This window comes from Gallus gallus, chromosome 8 (assembly GCF_016699485.2).
Source record: "Gallus gallus isolate bGalGal1 chromosome 8, bGalGal1.mat.broiler.GRCg7b, whole genome shotgun sequence".
In the NCBI taxonomy this organism is placed as follows: Eukaryota; Metazoa; Chordata; class Aves; order Galliformes; family Phasianidae; genus Gallus; species Gallus gallus.
In genome coordinates this window covers 28,892,605-28,912,903 of record NC_052539.1, presented here as the reverse complement: position 1 = coordinate 28,912,903, position 20,299 = coordinate 28,892,605, and the positions used below count along the sequence as shown (strand labels likewise).

Below are 20,299 nucleotides of genomic sequence, written 5' to 3'. Positions count from 1 at the left end.
TTTCCTATTTGCAGTATTTCAAGTCCCCGGGCTGTGCTGCAGATGTGATTGAAATGGCTGTGGTCACACCTTCACAAGGCTGGCGTTGCTTTCTGCACTGTGACCTGCCAGCAGGTCTGTGTGGTTCTGTGGCCATGGTGATGCACAGACACAGCCCGCGTGGCCTCCGCTCTGATGGCAGCAGTGTGTCAGTGGCATTGACTCGATGGCATTCTCTTACAACCTCTCCTGGTTTCCTTTCAGTTTCTCCGAAGATATTTCGTATTTCGAGTGACATCGTTGTGAACGAAGGCAGCAATGTTACTCTGGTGTGTCTGGCCACCGGGAAACCAGAGCCCTCCATCTCTTGGAGACACATCTCTCCATCTGGTAAGTGCCTGGAGCTGTCGTTGGGAACCTCCTGTGTGTCACAGCAGTAACAGCTTTCAGAGGTGGGACAGCACTGCTTCTGCATGCCTTACAGGGTGTATGTGTGTGTGTCTGACCAGATGTGTAGAAAAGAAGAGTCATCAGATTTAAGCCCTCATGAGTGAAAGCTGTAATGTGGCTGTAACATGGGAAGGGACAAAGAAAGGCACCTGAACGAGGGCATGATTTTCACTGGGGCATGGGTGGCTCCCCAGGAGTACAGCACAAGGTAGTGGCTGTCTCAGCCTGAAGAGCCAAAGCTCATTTGAACAGTTCATTTTAACAGGCTGCAGGAGTAACAGCTGTTTACGAGGGTGGATAGTGATAGGACAAGGGGGAATGGTTTGAAACTGAGACGGGGGAGGTTTAGGCTGTATATTAGGAGGAAGTTTTTCCCCCAGAGGGTGGTGACGCACTGAACAGGTTGCCCAAGGAGGCTGTGGATGCCCCATCCCTGGAGGCATTCAAGGCCAGGCTGGATGTGGCTCTGGGCAGCCTAGGCTGGTGGTTGGCGACCCTGCACATAGCAGGGGGTTGGAACTGGATAGTTACTGTGGTCCTTTTCAACCCAGGCCATTCTGTGATTCTATGATATTATCAGTTCATATTAAAGTCAATCCAAGGGCTCTCTAGAAGTGAAAACTAAAACACATCACAGCACAGACTCAAGATTTCCCTCCCATTCAACCTTACAGCACACAGAACTGCAATATGCCTGAGGTTGGAAGAGACACCGTAGCCCACCCGGGGGCATCCCCACTGCTGTACCAGTTCTTGTGGGGGGGGTCTGTAGTGAGGGGCCCTCTGTTTGCTCACAGAAGCTCTCTGACAGCCATCTGCTGCAGGGAAGGATGGCTCCATGGGCTGCTGCTTTCTGCAGGCTGTTTTTGTCCAGCAGCAGTTTCCTTTTCGAAGTGAGAGTCAGAAGAAAAATAACTTTTGACCTTTAAGACAATGGCAGTGAGTTTTGCTGGAAGTGCCCATTGGGGGACGAGGGAAAAATCAGCTGCAGCAAAAAATGGATTTTAACTAAATGTCAAATAAAATTTTATTGGAAACTGCAGTGATACTTCAGAGTAATAGCATAAAGCATTAGGGTTTTTACAGGAAGGAGCTGCTAAAATTGTCCTATAGAGGAAAATAGCAGAACAGGAGAATGAGTCCACCCAGACTGAGAAGCAGGACCCCTCACCTTGAGTCCAAGCACAGCTGGTGCCCGGAGCACAGAGCTCTCAGAGAGCTCACTGCATTTGTGTGTTGGCCCAAGGGCAGGGGAGGAGAGGGGAGCTGTGAGCTGCAGGCTGGGCTGGGCAGCTGCCCATGGGCTGATGGCTGAGTGGCCAGCACTGGGTCCATATGGGCAGGAACACGATGGTGTGTGTGGGCACCTCCCTCCAGGATGGCATCAAGGCCATATTAGGTTTGCTGCCCGCTCATACGGCTTTGCTCCTTGTTGCTCTGCAGCTACACATCAGCCCATGGCTTCCAATGTGCTACTGGGAGCAGGCGTGCAGTGAGCAGAGTGCTGTCCATGCTGCAAGTGTTGCAGTCACATCATGCTGTTCCTGGGTTCAGCTGCATGCCCTGCTGTACCGACAGCCATACACAGCACTGAAATCCAATTAAATGCGGGAGAGCTGAGATCGCCAGGTTGCTGTATGGGCTCATATTATGCCTGCAGCAAATTACCTTTATCTACACGTGAGCTTCATCTGCACTTTGTAATTTCGATCAGTTTCCCCCCGTAATTCCCGGTGGCACTAATGAGGATTACACACAAGCGTCCCATCCAGAACACAAGGCTAAATTATATTAAAGAATTGTAGTTGTAATATTCTGAAATTGTTTGTCAAAGCTGCTGCTGGAAGATAAGAAACGGAAAACTCGGAATACAAATCATTCAGTGTAGACTAATGCCAAAATCTTATCGTGATTTGCATCGATGCAGCCCCGACTCGGATAGGTCAGATTCCATTTTTTTGAACAGGAGATAAATGAACCTTTCGGAGGAACAAAAATGAAATGTATTTAGAGGTGATTTTTTAACTTAGTACATAAATTATTGGCCCGTAATCTTTACAGTGCGTGTTTAACTTGCAGTCATTATGGAAATGCGTTCATTATATAAATATTCATTATGCAAAGCCATTATGTAAATCCAGCAAATCTACACATTCAGCACAGCACCGTAAGGATCGCGGCGCCGCTGTTTGTAATCTGCAAATCTGGTATTGTTGAAATGTCATCGGAATAAACCGCAGGTATTACTTATTTTGTTCTGACATTTAGGAGCAAAGTGCGGCATCGATAGTTTAAGAACGAAAGCAGAATTTTAAAGAGTTAAGGTCTGCTGGAGACACAGTTCTGGCTCTTCACATTTGTTTGCGCAGTGTTGGTACAGTTCCATTTTTGAAAAGCAACTCTGCAAACACTGCCACCAGCAGTAACAACAAAACAATTTGGAAGACTTGAGACGTTACTGCTGGGCAGCACTCTGGTGCCATACGCATGGAAGCTTCCTCCCACCTCACTCTTGGCCAGACCTTCTGTGGGGAGGTTCCTGCCGCAGCTCAGGGCCATGCAGGCTGCACCCCGCATACCAGCGCTGCACCGCCTCAGCCTCATCCCCAGAGAGAGGTGGCACTGAAGTGTTTCCCAAAACCAACCACCCCACCAAAGGAAGAACTGCTCAGCACACACAGAATAACAATTCTTTTCACAGATATTGAGGAGAGCTGCACTTTCCTAGAAGTTACTCTGCTGTTAGGTTGGAATGTACTCATGTCTGCCTCCTTCTGCTTCACGCACACATTTCACTTGCCCTTGGGGTGTGGGCATGAGTGTGATAAGACTGAGTGGAACCTAAGGCCAGTCCTATAATTCCTGGACAGCCCCAAAGCCACAAAGATGTATTGCATTAATGTATCATCATGGCTCTGTCATTCTGATGAGGTATAAGTGTAATACATCTTCAGTGCACTCATATGATAGGGCTGTCTGGGAGGATGGGGTCTACGAGCTGGTTCAATTCAATTACAGGACAAAAGGCAGCGCCAGGCCCGAGCAGGCAGTGCTATTCCTGCTGGATGCAGACTGCCACACAGAGCTGAGATTTGAAGGGGCTGAGAAAAGCAAAAAAGGCTTTTTTTAAACTTCTAACTAAATCCTAAGAAACAAACAGAAGCTTCATATGAGCTCGGCTAATGTCAAATATTTTGTTCCATTTGCACTTCTGCTAGAGAAACACTATTTTTCAGATGTTATCCACACATCCGCACGTGACAGAAATAAGAAGTGTTTTGTTGATGTGTGAGTGCTCTGAGCCGGGATTTGCAGGCTGATAATACCTAACTGACATGAATTACTATCAGATTTCCAGGGCTTTGCGAAAGTACAAAGTGCGAACTTGTCTTTCTGAGTGTTCCTTCTACTGATTCCAAATGGTTTTAAAACTAAAGGTTGCAGAAAAAAAGAAGGGTTTCTGGCTTGTGTCTTTAGCCCTGCTAAGCTCTGAGAGGTAGCGCTGCTGGTGGGCGTTATCTCACACCCACCGCTGTTTCCCTCTGCCACGTTCAATATGTGCGTGGTAGCATTGCTGGTGGACAGGTTGCTGCTCGTACTCCTGCAGGGTGCCACGAGCTCCTGCCCCACTGGAGGCGTGGGGCTGCGGGTGGCCCTGGCACACCGCCCTCACTGCCGGCAGACGGATGGCCGCAGCACACCGAAGGCGCAGCTCCTTCCCTCCAGGTGTCCAAGCAGCAGAATGCAAAATAATTCAGCGCTCTAATCTGATAAGCAGTGACAGTGATGTGCCTCCCTTATGCCATCATCACTCATCTCGCCAGCAACAGCTTCATTATGCTGAGCTCCTCTTTCAGGTGAAGCATTACCGGGCTGAGCCGAAACATCTGCTCCTTACAGCTGGGTGGGAGGGCTGGGAGAGCAGCCAGCAGCCCCCAGACCTGCTGGGGGCGGTGGGCTGAGGCCAGACGGGGGGGCCAGGCCCTGTGACTGCACTGGTCCCTGCACAGTGCTGGCTGTGGGGACAGGGCAGGCTCTCAGCTGTGAATGCACTGCACAAATGCAACTGTACTTTGGAAGCACGGCACCAGCTGGAGCCAGAAGTAATGCTATCAGTGCCAGCATATTGTGCTGACAAAGGCAATGCCAAGTGGGACTCAGTTCCTCTGGGCTCTACGGGACCTTCATTTGCTGGCCTTCTTCAGCCCTGACTTGATCTCTCCTGTGCCACTCCAGGAAGCTCTTGGTTCTCAGTGCTGCAATGCTTTACACAACCCCTTGCTCTGCATGTTTATGGAACAGCATAGCCCCTTGAAATGCTGTCTGTGGGACAGGGAAGCAGCTCAAAGCAGCCACTTGGCCACTGGGAGCCAGGATTCCTCCCTCCCGGTGGCCTTGTGCCTTTCTGTGCGGGCTGGAGCCCCAGCAGCCCCAGCTACTGTGACACACATCACCTGAAGCTCATTCTTCATCAAACAGCCCAACTGGAGCCCCGGCACCACATCACCCCCCAGGCTCCTCTTCTGCTCCAGACATGCTGTGTGTGCCCTGGAGGGGCCACGTCCTGCAGTGGGGCCGTGCCACATTCCTTTGCCCACCACCGTGAGGGTGTGAATGGGGCAGCAGCCCATGGGGAGCCCCTGCTCTTACACAGATAGATCTGTCTGCACCGCAGCCACGTGGGGATTGAGCTCTCTGTGATTAATGTTTCATATGGATTTAATGGCCCGGCTGGTGATTCTGAAGCGGAGTGTTCCGTTGTGAAGGCATCACGCGCCGTTCCATCAGCACTTCCTTCATATTAAACATGCTCCTGGCAGCATCCCAAGGACTCGAGAGGAAATGGTGTGGAGCTCAACGCAGAGTAAATGAGGGGATTAATTAGCAGTTTAAAGACAGCAATGCAAATATTAGCGCTTAATATAAACGGTTTGTTGCAATTCTTTCCTTTGCCTTTGGATACCGGGAAAATAATGATCCTCCAAAGCCACACCTCTCCCATGCAAAATACGATGTCTTCCGATTTCAGGCCATGGGCCTTCTGGCCTTTCTTTTCCTTAATGATTCTCCTAACATCATTGCTGGGGGATACGCGGAGCGTTAAGATCCAATTAAGTGACATCCAGTACACGATCCGTCGCGCCGGGTCGACTGACATTACACCGGCTGCGATTAGTGGGCTTCTGAGCAAGAATTCTTAGAAAAATGTCATTATAATCGAGACTGTTCCTGAACTTTGAGCATCCCTTCAGGAACAATTAAAGATATTCCTAGAAATCCTTAAGTCTTCTTAAAATCTTTAAACAGACTGAAAAAACCCTCTTGTTAGAATGCGGTTGTCAGGAGACGAGTGCTTATGCTGCGATGGTCCAATAATTGGGTCTTTGTGAAGGAACTGAGGGCTGACAGTAAGATTCCAATCTCACTGAGTTAGAGATGGGAAAACAAAAAGCAGACAAAGGCGCCGTGCAGAAATAATAATGACTTCTGGACAGTTTTATAACAAGAGGAATGTATTTCTCACTTTTCAATAAAAGTAGATGAACTCATTAATAACTCATAAAATGCCATGAAAATTAAAGTTTTAAAACAGGCTTAGTTTATTCCCTCAGATATTAGTTCATTCTTATTTGAGAAACACTGCATTTGTGAGTGAGCGATTTATGAATCATTAAAGATATCTCAGTGAGACCAAGCCTTTAGTGTGGAAAACCAAGCCAAGCAAGTGCAGATTTCCTTCTCTCCCTTCCTTTGGTGTAGCATCCTTCATGACTGCTGTGGGAGATGCTCATCTTGGAGCAGAGTGTGCCAGTGCTGGGACGTGCACAGATTTTTGGAGAAAGGATCTCCAAAATCCAAAAGTTGCCTCTGTTTTCTCTCTAACATCTCAGATCCTCTCTTTTGTATATTCCTTTATGCTTATTGTTACTCTTTCTCCCTTGCCCCACTGTGGTGGGTGGTGGTGCCCAGCTGGGCAAAGGGTGCAGGTAGAAATGGAGGCTGGGGACACCAGTGATGCTCAGGAGGGGACAGCAGGCAACCTGCAGGTGCCATAGATCCAAAAAATCATAGAATCATAGAATAGCCTGGGTTGAAAAGGACCGCAGTGCTCATCTCATTCCAACCCCCTGCTATGTGCAGGGTCGCCAACCAGCAGCCCAGGCTGCCCAGAGCCACATCCAGCCTGGCCTTGAATGCCTGCAGGGATGGGGCATCCACAGCCTCCTTGGGCAACCTGGGAACAGTGCGTCACCGCCCTCTGGGGGAAAACTTCCTCCTAATATCCAGCCTAATCATTAAGAATGGAAAAGACTTCAAAGATCATCAGATCCAACTGTTGATCCCTCACCACCATGCCCATTAAGGCCTGTCCCTGAAGCACACTTTCGTGTTTCTTGAGCCTGCAGTTCTTCATTTATTTCTCAGAATCATCTCTTCTGGCCATGCTTATGAATAAATCCTATTTCAAACATACCAAGAATTATTTTTAAATGCAGAAAATTTATAAAAATCAGTAATATCATTTGATGAATAAGAAGAAATATGAAAAATATAGTCATTAATGATTCATTCATCTTCAGCAATGCCTCCAGTTTCAACAAACTACAGGCAGAAAATTAATATGCAATGGGAGGGATCTGCAGATGTGCTTGAGTCGAAGAGTTCTCTCCAAACAGCTCACAGGGCACCCACTGCCTGCAGAGCATTGTTCAGAGAGCAGGAGGGCTCCTGCAGGAGCATTGCACCTTGCTGTGGGCTGAGCTGCCCTCCCCTCCCCAGCCCTGCTCGTGCTCAGATACAGTTCCCTGGGTAAGAGGATCTCTTCCAGCCCCCCCTGCCCAAGGGAGCTTCCCATGCTGCAGCATGCAGTCACCTTCCCTCCGGCTGTGTGTGGGACCATGGGCCAATAGGAAAGCTGGCGCTGCTGGCAAGCTGCACTTACTCTGCAGAAGTGCTCATTCTTGGAGAGATCAAAAGAGATCAAAGAGTACACATGAATCTGTAAATATCCAGGTGACACAGCGTGCAGATATCTAAGAATACTACTATCTCCTGTGGGTGTGTGCTCTTCCCAAATAGCAGTTGACTTCCTTCTCCATGAGCACTGAGGTGGAGCTGGCTCTCCTGTATACCAGCGCTCAGCTGCCCAAACAGAAAGTCAGCGTGTATTCTGGGTGTGCTCCCTGGCACATCTGCAATGGAAAGCATTCAAAATTGCTCCAAATATTGTAACTTAATAACTCAATGTATCTCAGATAGGTGGTGCAGTACACCAGCATTCTGCACAGATAGATAGAAACAAATGTAACTTCAGAGAATGTGAACCAGGAAATGTGTCTCCATCTCCTGCAGGAGCTCTGCTCAGCCTGGGAAGCCCTGAGGAAGCAGTGGAAAATGAAAGATGTGTGTGTGGTTTCTAAGTTGCCCGAGGAGGCTGTGGATGCCCCATCCCTGCAGGCATTCAAGGCCAGGCTGGATGTGGCTCTGGGCAGCCTGGGCTGGTGGTTGGCGACCCTGCACATAGCAGGGGGTTGGAATGAGATGAGCATTGTGGTCCTTTTCAACCCAGGCCATTCTGTGATTCTATGATTCTATGATAGTTATGAGGTGACTACAAATATGCCAGGAGTCCCACTGGTCTCTCTGTCCTATGCCCAAAATGCCACGTACTGAGTTGGTTTCAGACTCCTTCTGGCAGTGACTCCCCATCCTGGGCTTCAGGGCAGCCGGGGTTTCCCTCCCAAACTCTTCTTTCTCTCTCTTTCCTGTCTCTCTGGGAGACATCACAAGAGCAGTCCAGAAGCAGAACTGTCTTCTGAAGCTCTGTCTCAATACTGGTCTCTTCAGACGTGTTGTATTCTCTCTGCTGCCCGTGACTATCCATCAGTTTCTGAGTGCGATGTGCGTGTGATGTAATGCAAATCTACCTCCATACACTTAAGTACATACCTTTCACATAACCATCTAATTTCTTCTACATAGCCATGGGAAATCTCTGGGAATAAAACAAGTTGAGGAAAATGAAATACTGTGAAAAGAATAAGAAAGATGGAAAATGGTGTCTGTGTATTCCCCACGAAAAAATATTTATCTCTACTATTTGCTAAAAGCTTTCTCATGTATTCTGGATGAAAATTTTCCAGGGATAGGAGAGTTTAAAAATGATTAAATTTTAACATTTTCAAGTGTGTGTGAGTGAATTGCATTAAACTGAATGTGCAGTATTATAAAAATACACAGGTCTGCGTAAGATCAATGTAACAAGGGGTGGGCACAGGGCAGGAGCAACATGCCAGGGCCCTCCCAAGGAGTAGCCAGCACTGCACAGCTGCCCAGGGGTGGGAGGTCAGCATCCCTGGGGGTGTTCAAAGCCATGGGGATGGGGTACTGAGGGCTGTGGGCAGTGGGCATTGGGGGGTGGGCTGGGGAGCTCAGGGGGCTTTTCTAGCCGGAATGATTCTGTGGTTGTGTCCTTAAGTAAGGTCCCAGCAGCTCTGCTCTGCACTGCTCCCGTGTTCTGTGCAGCCCGGCCCAGGGGTGGGGGCTCTGCAGCACCCAGCAGTGCTCCCAGGCAGCCCTGCAGACCTCGGTGACCCTTCAGGCTCTCTGTGCTCAGCCTCACCTAATTGCTTTCTCTGATTATTTCATTTCAGCAAAACCATTTGAGAGCGGGCAGTACCTGGACATCTATGGAATTACAAGAGACCAGGCTGGGGAGTATGAATGCAGTGCAGAAAACGACGTCTCAGTCCCAGACGTGAAAAAAGTAAAAGTAACAGTAAACTGTAAGTCAAGTTGGTTTCTAATCACTAAATCCAATGGAGAAGAGGGGAAGTGCTGGGAAGAAAAATGTAACGCAGAGAACTGCTGCTTGTGGTGAAACTGTAGGTCTGGTTTTTTGGTGGAACAGTAGCAAAAAGCCCATGGTGTGTGAGGAGTGAGTGGTTCTGACCACAGGTCGGTAGGAGAGGACCAGGTTCAAACCCGACTGCAGTGCTGGCAGCAGTGTGGGGCCAGCGTGTGGCCTGGGCTGGGCTCTGCTGCGGGCTTTGGGCTTCATGGTTATTGAGTGAATAATGTCTGTGATTGCTGGGCTGAATTGTTTCTGGTTTAACTTGTTGTGGTTGTGCAACAGGACAGGGAGATGAGAAATGATATGACACTGTGTGGGTGTGCGAGTGGCTCCCAGCACAGGCAGTGAGTGCGGGCACTGCTGGCATAGGGAGCTGTGCTCTGCCTCCCCTCCAGTGCTGGGGGCACTGCTGTGGGTGTCAGCGTGGCCTCTTGTGGGGCTGCAGCCCACAGTAATGCCCTCCTCAGGCGTCTGCAGAAGTGGGATGCTTCCTGGTTTGGGATCAGATTTGATTTGACATTCAGTACAACATGAAATGTTCAAAATGGTGTTCTTTTTCCTTCCAAAAATGTTAAAAAAGTGGAAAGAAAATGGGAATAATTACACTAATCCACTCTAGCTGTGAATTTTCTTAGGTTAAGTGCAATTACGCAGCTTGTGATTTGCAGCAGTTCCTACTTTGAAAATCGCTGTGGCATCGTTACTGATTTACAGATGCTCGAGGGCCTGGATTTGTGTCCCCCCCACAACCCACAGGCTGAGTCCATCACAGTTCTCTCTAAAACCTGTGGGCTGAAAACCACAGTGCTGGTGGACTAAGTGCCTCATGGGCTGGGTGCAGTTTGTTGTTACTGGAAGACTGTCAGGAAGAGCATTGCAGATATACGTGCCATATAGGTAAAGCATTTTGGTCAGGCTCTGGCACAGCTGCCCAGGGGTGGGGGTCACCGTCCCTGGGGGTGTTCCCGAGCCATGGGGATGTGGGCAGTGGGAAGGGGCGGGGGGGGGGGGGGGGGGATTGGGCTGGGCTGGGATTGGATTGGGGTTCTTGGAGGGCTTTTCCAACCTGAATGGTTTTGTGATTCTATAAATGTGAGTGGGTGTTGTGGGTGACACCCTTCACACCAGCTGTACCCCAGCATGTGCTGTGTGGTGTAACCAGTGTCTGGTGGTAGAGGTCCAGGAGGGGCAGCGATCTCTGCTTGTGTTTATCAATACAAAAACTGCCACTGAGGAACTTTATGTCATGGGAGCCTTAAGAAGGGTAAAACTCACTGCCTTAGGAGCTCTCAAAGTGATCATAAAAAGGGAGAAGATAATGGCCCTGCTTAGCACCTTTTATTTAAAAAAAAAAAAAAGGAAAGAGGAGGTGATAAAAATCATGAAATCAGCCATTCTCCCTCATCTTCTGAGCCAAGATCCAGACTTGCACAAGTCCTTGCATAGATAAATCATCATATTCATTGGCCAAAGCCTGAGCTCTACTTTAATGTGAGCAGAGTTCATGTACCAGCAGACTTGTACCCTGTCAAGCTGCAATTGCTTCTGGCATCAGTTCCCCAGTTTCCTAGGGACTGTTGGGGTTTGTCATTGTGTATGGGAAAGATCAGCCTTGTGGCACTGCTGGGAGCACTAAGGCCAGCAGGACCTCATCATGCCCTGTGCCCCACGGGCAATGGGACCTCACCATGCCCCATTGGCCAGTGGGACTTTACCGTGCCCATGGCCAGAAGCACGGCTGTCAGACAGCCGAGCTTCAGGGGTTGGGATTTGTCCTCCCTCAACGCCAAGCCAGGGGGGCTGTGATGACGGAGGTATGTGAGTATCAGTGCCAGCCACAAGCAGGGCAGCTCGGGTCTGACAGCAGGGCACTTCCAGTCATGGCAGGGGGAAGATAACAGGAAGTGTCCTTGGCTGTAGTGTGGGTGCACCTGGCACTGGGTTTCTGTGCCAGATTCAGGCAAACTGCTACGTCTGCACTGGGGACATGCAGAGTAGTTTTTCTCAGTTTCTTGCAACTAAGGAAGAAAGTGTCCCAAAAAATCAGAAGCAGTGCAAAACTAGGATCTGTCTACAGCATGGAGCTGTTTGTATATGTGAAAGATTTGTCATGGTCAGCAAACTGCACATGAAGTTCAGTGTGCTGAGTGTGCTGTCCTCACGCTCAGCTCCGCAGCCCCTGCAGGGCACATCTGCTGCAGGCAGGAGCCCCGGGCTGCACCTCATTGCTGCGGGCAGTGCTCTCCCCAGCTGCTCACCATCACCCCACTCCCCCCAGCAGCGTATCAATGAACCCCGAGCAGTTTCAGTGAACATAAGCATAATTCTGAATATGGTATTCATTTCATATAGCAGCTGTTCAGTCACCTGAGCAAATACAAGGAAATGGCCAGGCCTGGCATACTTCTGAATCTCAAGTTTGGTGGCTGTGCAGCGCCAGGCAGACACAACCACTTTGCTGTCCGCCTCGTTGGATACACTTTGCAGCTCTTAGTGACTCTGCTTTGGGACTTTGGGTTTTTCCTTTGTGCTGTTTCATATTACATAATCCACATTTTGTATGTAACTTATGTGTGTCCCCACGTTTTCCCTTTTTAAAGCAGTGTCCCAAGGGGCTGTGGTGTGGTTGTGTTTGCATTCTGAGGAGGAGAATCGTTGGTGAGGTCGTAGCAAGTCGTGGTGGGAAGGAGGAAAACTATTCCCAGTCATGTTGAAATGAATAAAATAGAATATGATTTCTCTTCAAAACAAATCTTCCTAGCATTTTCTACTATGATTTATAAAGCAAATGCTGATGGAGAGATGCTGATCTCGAAGCCACTGTGAACAAACCGGTGCCTGCTTAGCAGGTGCTCAGCAGCAGCTGTGAGCTGCCCCATACCCCACACCTGTCCCTGCAGCCCCACTCACTCTCTGGTTTATGTGAAACACTTAGAAAGATTAAACACGACCGTCTCCAGAAGCACTGCGGCCATGCTGAGATGATGAAGAATGAAGTGTGTGCATCACCAAGCCAGCATCTATTTTAATTTAGATAAAATTTTCAATTACCCAAATAAATTGTAATCGTGGGCTTCTAAAGGGGGGCTGTATTGCAGCGTTCCTTCTTTTCAGGTGCACATAACTGGTCTCAAACAGCTCTGTTATAGCTGGGTCTTGTGGACGGTACTGCGTTAAGTTCCGCTGCCTTTGGAGAGGAAAGAGAAGTCATTCATCTCAAATTAAGAGGCAATGATTTAATTTCAGCCTTGATGAACCCCATCACGTGGCAGATTGAAGGCCAGGTGCACTGGGGCTTGCTGGGGAGGTGCAAATTGCAGTCGCAGTGCTGAGGATGCACGGCTGCAACAGAGGAAGAAACTGCCCTGCAAATTCAGTGGGCAGCTGATGGAGGAACAGGAAGGTAACCTAAACTGCTCCTGGTATGGAATTGACCACTGCCTGCATGCAAAAGTATTTTGTTGCACAAAGATCCATTAGATCTGGATGTAATATGGAGAAAAGAAAACAGACATGAGCACATGACCAGATAATCTGTACCCAGCCACGCTGTGCCTCTGCGCTGGTGCCACCGTGAGATGCTGCCTGGTCACCCTGCAGAGCATGGGGGGGCATTAAGCAGCACACAGGCAGCACATGCTGCTAATGCCAGCCTGTTCGCTGTGCTGAGCCCACAGCTTGTCCCGAAGCACTGAGTCTGGCCCTGCTGCAGCCAGAGCTGACAGCCCAGCACACCCTGCTGACAAACCTGCTGGCAATCACTCCTCATCTTGGCATCTTCCAGGTGCTTTCACATCCTTGATTACCTGAATGGCATTTTTATGGGGGTGAGGACAAATTACATGGTTTATAATTCCCTGGCACCTGCCTGTGGTTTAGGGATGCTGTAGTTCTCTATTGGCTTCATCCAGCCCTTGGTGGCACCCACGTCTGGCCACTGCTGTCCACCTGAGTGGAACGAGCAGTGCGGGGCTGGGAGCTCAGCATGCAGCATGCACTACTACAGGTGGCTGCGTGCAGATCTGCACTGCTCCCTTCCTGCTCCTTTCTTTCCTGCTGCAATAGTTTGATAAGACATTTTATGTTGTGTTTTTAGTGTTCTTTGGTTTTTTGTTTTGTTTTGTTTTTTAATTTTCTTATAGAGGAATGTGTGAGCTTCTTGTATGAATTTTAAGTGCTGTGTTTGTTTTTGCTTGGCCAGGTTAGGGTTTTGCAGAACAGCTTAACTCATTAGCATTTCTTAGAAGTCTGCCTTACTGTTGCTATGACACTTGCATAATATTATGCACAGTGCTCTGATTTTACTTTGAAATCAGACATACTGTACAAGCCACTCTAACCTAATTACATCAGTAACCTGAGAACTACTGGGAAACTCAAGATGGGACTCAAGTGTGTGCTGGGGCCCCCAGTGCCCAGACACAGGGCTGTGACTTTGTGCTCCCAGAGAGTGCCTTGCTGCCAGCCAAAGGAAAGCATCTCCTGGGCAAGGTTCTTTATGTACAGTCAGCAAAGAGAGTTTCCTTCCATCAAGGTGAATACGCTATGAAACAAAAAGGCAATGGTCCCTTCCAAGCTGTGCCATTCTGTGTCAACTCTTGAACCAGAATCACATCCAGATTGGATGAACACATATGCTCACATCTGGCCATGGAACAGAAGGACCTTACCTTGAGGTGGCAATGGCTGATGCTGTCCCTGATGCATCACACTGCTCTTTAATGACGAGGGCCCGCAGCACTGCCCAGCACTGTAACAGCACAGAGTAGTTTGCAGCCCCAGTTCCCACTGACCATTCTGAGAGGCACATGTGCACAGTGCCTTGGAAGATTTAACTCCACAATACTGTTTTGAAGTATCTAAATTACACTTTAAAAGTTAAAAGCACTCCGGAGTGCCGGTTTAATTGACTTCCTGTGAAACACATTTCTCTGAATTCTCTGGTTACCTTTCAGAAATGGGATTTTGGCTTCCAAGTCACAGTGGGGGATTGTCAAACTGTGGCTGCTGGTGAATACTGGATTCTGCTCACAGATCCGTGGAGCTCAGTGAGAATTTTCCCGGAGGTGGTGCTCTGTGCACACCCTCTGGGTGCGGGCATGCAGGTGGTGGTGGTGCATCTGTGGCCATGCACTTTAGATCAGTCAATGGGCACAGCAGAGAACGTGGCCAGGCATGAGCTGTGTCCATTGCATGGCTTCAGGCTACCTCATTTGTCACAAATCTTCTGGTTTCTTTGGGATGAAGGCTGGGAGTATTGGTCTGCTTTCACTTTGCCCCACCAGCAGAGCTGAGAGCGCATGATGTCCTCCCTCTGCTCCATGTTTCTGTTCTGGAAAGCTGTGCTGAAAGCACTGGGGTAACCTTGTGAGTGGTGGAATGGGGCGGCCCCATGGTATGCTGCCATGGACCGGGGGCTGGCAGGGCACAGCAACATGGCTGTGGGGCTTCTCGTGTCCTGACCTATGCCTCCTGCTGATGTTAAATGTTAACCTAATTCTAAAGATCAGATTCTCTGTGCTGTCCAGATGGTCTGGTTCAGTAGCTGTACCGCTTATATCAGAGCTACTACTGCAATAAGAAAGATGTGGGAAGATCCACAGTGGAAGGATGGAGATGGCGCCTTCCCTGCAGCACTGTGTGCACGGCTGAAGGCAGAGAGGTAATGGTGTGATTTGATTCTGTACGTGTGGGCCAGCTCTGGAGGATGGGCAGCCACCTGCCCCAGCTAAAGGTGAGGCAGCAGCTGATGCAAAAATCACAGATTATCACTGAAGTTGGTGATAGAGCTTCCCTTTGGGTCCAGCCCCAGAAGAGGATCTACCTGCAAAATATTTCACATGAAACCTGTAAATACGAAAAGCTCTTTTGACCTAATGTAAAGCTCTTGGAAGAAATCTGGGCTATTCTTTAAATAGAATTTCTGATCATGTACAGTGTAATCAGAGACAGGGCTCTCTAACTTCTGTGGCTTTGTTGGGTTTTTGGTCTGCATTAGGGCTAAACTCTGATTTATTTAAGCTGCAAATTGTCCTTATCTCTGAGTTCACATGTGTGAGTTATATGATGTACGTTCCCCCACTAACACCTAATGAAAAACAGCTTTTACCAATTCAGATCAATAAAACTGGTCATGTATTTAAATCCATCTCAGTTAGGGTGAGGAGGAGAATAGAGCTAATACAAAGAAAATGGTTTTCTCCTCATTGCTGGGGAAAGGAGCGTCTTCTGAAGGTACTGTTTGTCTTTTTTTGTCCTTCAGGCATTTTTATTAGCATTTCAGAAGTCAGATTAAAACAATATAGTTCAGGTTACTGACTTGAGAGCCATTTGGCTTTCGAATTAACATTGATTTCTTTCTGTAGTAGTTTACTGTTGGGTTCTGCAAACTGCTGCACAGTTGCTGCTTACTCTGGAAAGTGCCGCTCATATCGAAGTGTGACAGAATTGATTATAACATTCCTTCATGTAGATGGCATTCTGTTGCCACAGCACATAATCAGGGGCTCTGGCAATGTGAAAGCGAGGTGCTGTTTGGAGGAGTTGGAGTGCTGGCACTTCACATGGCCTCAAGGCTGCTGGGGAGTGCATTTCTTGGTCTGGCTCCTCTGGGTGGCCCTTGGCCTGTTAGGTAAGCCAGTCTGGCTGCGTTTGTCATTGCTGCAGTGCTAATGCTGGGGACTGCCATGAATACCCATCTGAGAGTAATCTGTTCCCCATCCCCAGGGCCATGGAATAAAAACAGCTGCACTCATTTGTACGTATTTGTGCTCTGCCAGTAGTTACAGGTCCACATCTTGTGTCATTATGGTGTGCCAGTAAATGCTATACAGTGTGTTTATGCATCTCTGGGAAACTGTGCTGCAGCAAATAATAGAACACCCACAGCAAGCTCTCCTGATATGCATGAAAAACGTGACCAGCAGGATGCTGTAAGGGCACAACACAAAGGCTTCAGGCCACTGCTGGGGGAACCTCAGGGCAGGAGAATGAGAGGCCAGAAACAAGTGAAGAGATTGGTTTTTTTTCAGTAACTGTTTAACAGTAACAATTTGATAACTATTGTGCTACCACTTCAAAGACAAAATAGGGTTACAGAACGGTTGTGGGCTCCTCTGTGCATCCTCTTCTCACATCTCCTGGAGGTGGCAGCAGTGGCTGCAGCAGCAGTAGTGACACCAATGGCAGTGACAGCAGTGCCATCAGCAGTGATAGCAGTGGCTGCAGCAGCTCTGCCTGGGGCTGCTGCTTACGGCCTGCTTGGTCCCAAGGGCTCTGCATGCAGCCAACTGTCATCCCTAGAGACACGAAGGTCCCTACTCACAGGCAGGAGGGGCTCCTGGCAGCCAACAGGATGCAGAGTGAGGGAGGGTTGGCAGTGGTGGAGGAGCAGTCCTCTGGGCAGCCATGCTGCCTGGAGTGAACGCTTTATCCCAGCTCTGTGCTACCGTGCACTCCTCAGCCTCCAGGTGATCCCACTCCAAACACTAGCTGAAATACAGTTCATGAAAATTAAAGTATTAATAGAAGATGACTCATCTGTAAAGAGCTTACGCATTTCAAGAAGCAATTTAAAGTATACAGCAGGCTCTGTAATACTCCAGACTAGAGCCAAAATTAATGGAGAGCTCTTCAGCTCCCAGGAGTGTTCACTTGCCCAGATTGCTCTTCAGCAAAAACAATTACTTAAAATATTTCTTGTAATAGTCTGCACATTGCGCAGCAGTATTTCTCCTGGTGGCTGCAGTGCTCTGTGCTGCTGCAGGCTGTGCTCCCTGGCCTTGCAAGGTGGGAGTCGGGAGGTGTTTGGGTGCATCTGGTGATGCCAGAAAAAGCCAAGCCAGATCTCCCAGTCCCTCCATTGTTGTTCTATCTTTTCCTGCAGCCATGACTGCTTTGAGCTGGTTGTGCAGTAGAGATCTGTTCAGCACAACCAGTGGGCATGGCATGGCCATGGTGCCACGGTACCCTGCACAGTGCTCCACTGTGGTACCCAGTCCTGGTAAGGCTGTAACGACACTGATACAACCTGCTCATCCCCAGACGGGTTGCTAAATTAGCAGTTAATAACTTCTGCCATTTGGCTGGTGTTAGCAAGTGTGTGGTGGCATAGGCATGTAGAGGCACTGGATCTCAGCTGGGGGATCTTTGAGAAGCAATATTTCTGTTTCTATGACTTATAAAAAAGAGGTGATATTGACACGAGAGAAAGAGAAAACTGCCCATGTTGTCCTATAGGTGTTATAATTCATAAAGCTTCTGTCTGCTTCTTTTCTTGTTTTCTACCCTTCCTCAAACAGTACGGAACGATGTTGGGGTTGATTTGGATGTTGGAGCTGTAGAGCTGACCCCAGCACTTGCGATGAAGCTCTGACAGCCGGCAGCAAGGCTGTGCTCAGGGCCTGAGGATGGGGTACCTTTATGGACTGAACTGCTTCAGTGCTTCAGCAGCCCTGACAGCGGCTGCACGCTGTGTGATAAGATCGCCGTCGTCATTTCTAGGCTGAAAGACCAGGAGTTCAGTTCAGAACGTGCTGTCTCCAGTGTATTTTGAACAAAAGTAGGATTAATATCAAACTCAGCATTCAGGTGCTCGCTGCTTCTGCACCTGGTACCGTTAATGGCAAAAGAGCATCTCAGGAATTATCTTTCAGTGCAGCAATTGAATGTGCAAGTGGAAAATCCCACTGCTCCAGACCTCAGGGGAAGGAGGTCACATCTGCAGTCCAGTGTTGACTTGAGATATGTTGTCTGCTGTTAAGAAGCATGCAGACGTTCTTTAACAAAGAGCAATTCTAACAAAACCACCAAATTTTCATCAGGAACAACATGCACAGCCTGTGAGTGTCCACCTGTGTCTCTGGTTTCAGCTTTGGTCTGGCTCAGAGCTGTGTGTGCTTTGCTTTAGGGTTAAGGCATCCATTGCATTCAGTCCTTTGGCTCTTATCTGTTGAAACATCACAAAACTGAGGATGAAGGAATGATGTTATATGGACAGTCTTATAACAAAAGCAGAGAGACCCCCGAGGTGCTCTTGCTTCCATGAAAGGCCCCTTCAGAGCAGCAGCTGGGCTTGGTGCCTGCAGGTGGCACGCTGGGGGAGGCTCTGGGCTGCTGCAACAGGGATGGTTCCATCCCTTAGCTGAGATAAGCCACCAATCCCTGCCCCACACTCCTCAGTGTTGCCCCAGCAACTTCACTCCTGCCCTTGCTTTGGTCCAGCATGGGTTTGCAACAACCAGCACTTTGGTGACTTTGCTGCTTAGAGTCGGAGGATGGACTTTGAGCCTGACCAGGTCCTGTCTGTGTGTGCTTGTTGCCTCTCCGCATAGATTGCCCTGGTTTGGGAATCTTATAGCTGCTGCAAACTGCTGACGGGGAAAACCTTTCTGTAAACTTCACTTCTTTTTAATACAGAGCAATAGCTCCTGGACCCTTTGTGGCTCTCCCTCCATTCTTCATGAGATACATATGTATATCAGCTCTAGCACGCTGTCAGTGAACAGTGGTTTTCAATCAAAAAGACTGTCAGTAAAGCTGATTCACTAACAAGAAAGCTGTCAAGCTGTGACAGCTGCTGTCTTTGCAACCCCAAACAATCTGTTCGGTGCTAACTCTGACTTATGCTTCCATTTATTATACAGTAGTAATGAGTACTGTCCTTAGAAATATCATTTTGGAGAGTACACCTAGCTGCTTTGTTATGGATGTAGAATACATCAAATCGGATCCAAGCTGCACAAGTTTTTGACAAAAAAGTGCTCCTTGTCATCTGAACCATTTTTTTCCCTCAATTCTAAATGTTGTTTCAGCATTTACGTCATTTTTGTAGTTAAGCCTCAGCCTCAAAATTGTATTACTATTAGAAACTGAGGCAAATATCAGTTCTGCTTTTCCCATCATGCTGGCAAATGGCACCTAACCCTGAGCACAACGCTCGTACCTACAGGACTGGGTAGGGAAGGGTCACTGTGATGCTCAGTGTCGGGGGATCACACCTCCCAGCCTGCAGGGAGAGCTGATGCTGATGCTGCTGTCCAAGTGCAGTGCTGGCATTCAAATGCTCGTTAATGCTTTCTTTTGTTTTGTTTTTAATTAAATAAAAGCACATTGGCAATCTCCTTCAGCAAACTCTTCCAGCAATAACTTCTAGCTTTGCAAACATAGATCTTTCTTGCTTCAGTTTCAGTTACCATTGCTTGTCCTGCCCATCCATGAGAGAGGGGAGAGCTGATACCATTACAGTTTTGTGATACAACATATCCCTACTAAGTCAGCCTCTCAGCTCCACTGATCCCAGCTCCCTCTGCTTTTCAACCTTACTCCCTCAGCTCAGCTCCCGCTGGTCCCACCAGGCCAGCACTGTGCACTTGGTGTGATTCCTACTTCCCAACGCCTTCCACCTGCCTTTGGGCTTCCTGAGCATGCAGGGCTCGGGCAGCTTCCCACCCACACGGTGTGCTGTGGTTTTGTTCCAAAAGCTCTTTACTTGAAAACTTCCCAGCCGGCTTTAATTCACTTTCTCCTCAGCTGTGCTGCCAAGAGACCTACTTAGCAATTCCTGGAATGTGTTGAAGTCCATTGCTTTCATCTCCCTTAGAAGGAGAGAAGCGGCACAGTGAGAGCACTCGTGTTTGTTCTCGCCTGGGCATGCGGCCAATCCCTCCTTTTGGGTTGGCACCGACATTGCCCAGCATACCCTAACTCCCTGCAGAACCACAGCACACTGATGCTCACTGCCCCACTGCTCACGGGCACCAGGTCTGAGTGCTGCAGGCGGAGCAGCAGCACTGTGCTCGCAGTGCTCACAGCCATGTGCACAGGGTGCTGAGTGGGATCCTCTGCAGGTGGGTCCCTTTGGGGCCAGCAGTCCCTCTGGGTCCATCAGTAGGGTTCCATCAGCACCATGCGTTATGTTTGGAGGCAAACAGGTTCATTCTATTGTCTCAGGTGAATGCAGACCCTCCCATGGTCTTAAGTGTCAGTGACAACATTTGCATCAAATCGCAGTGGTAA

The 20,299-nt window shown here is 48.7% G+C and overlaps 1 protein-coding gene across 3 annotated transcripts in view; it reads left to right on the top strand.

Moving 5' to 3' along the window:
* The window catches only part of NEGR1 (neuronal growth regulator 1), a 185,082-nt gene that overhangs the window by 102,755 nt on the left and 62,028 nt on the right, over positions 1–20,299 (top strand). For all 3 annotated transcript variants that reach the window (NM_204856.2, XM_040704504.2, XM_025152755.3), the window contains exons 3-4: positions 244–369; positions 9,084–9,215. In NM_204856.2, the coding sequence (NP_990187.1) occupies positions 244–369; positions 9,084–9,215 (258 nt within the window). The remainder of the gene's footprint in view (positions 1–243; positions 370–9,083; positions 9,216–20,299) is intronic.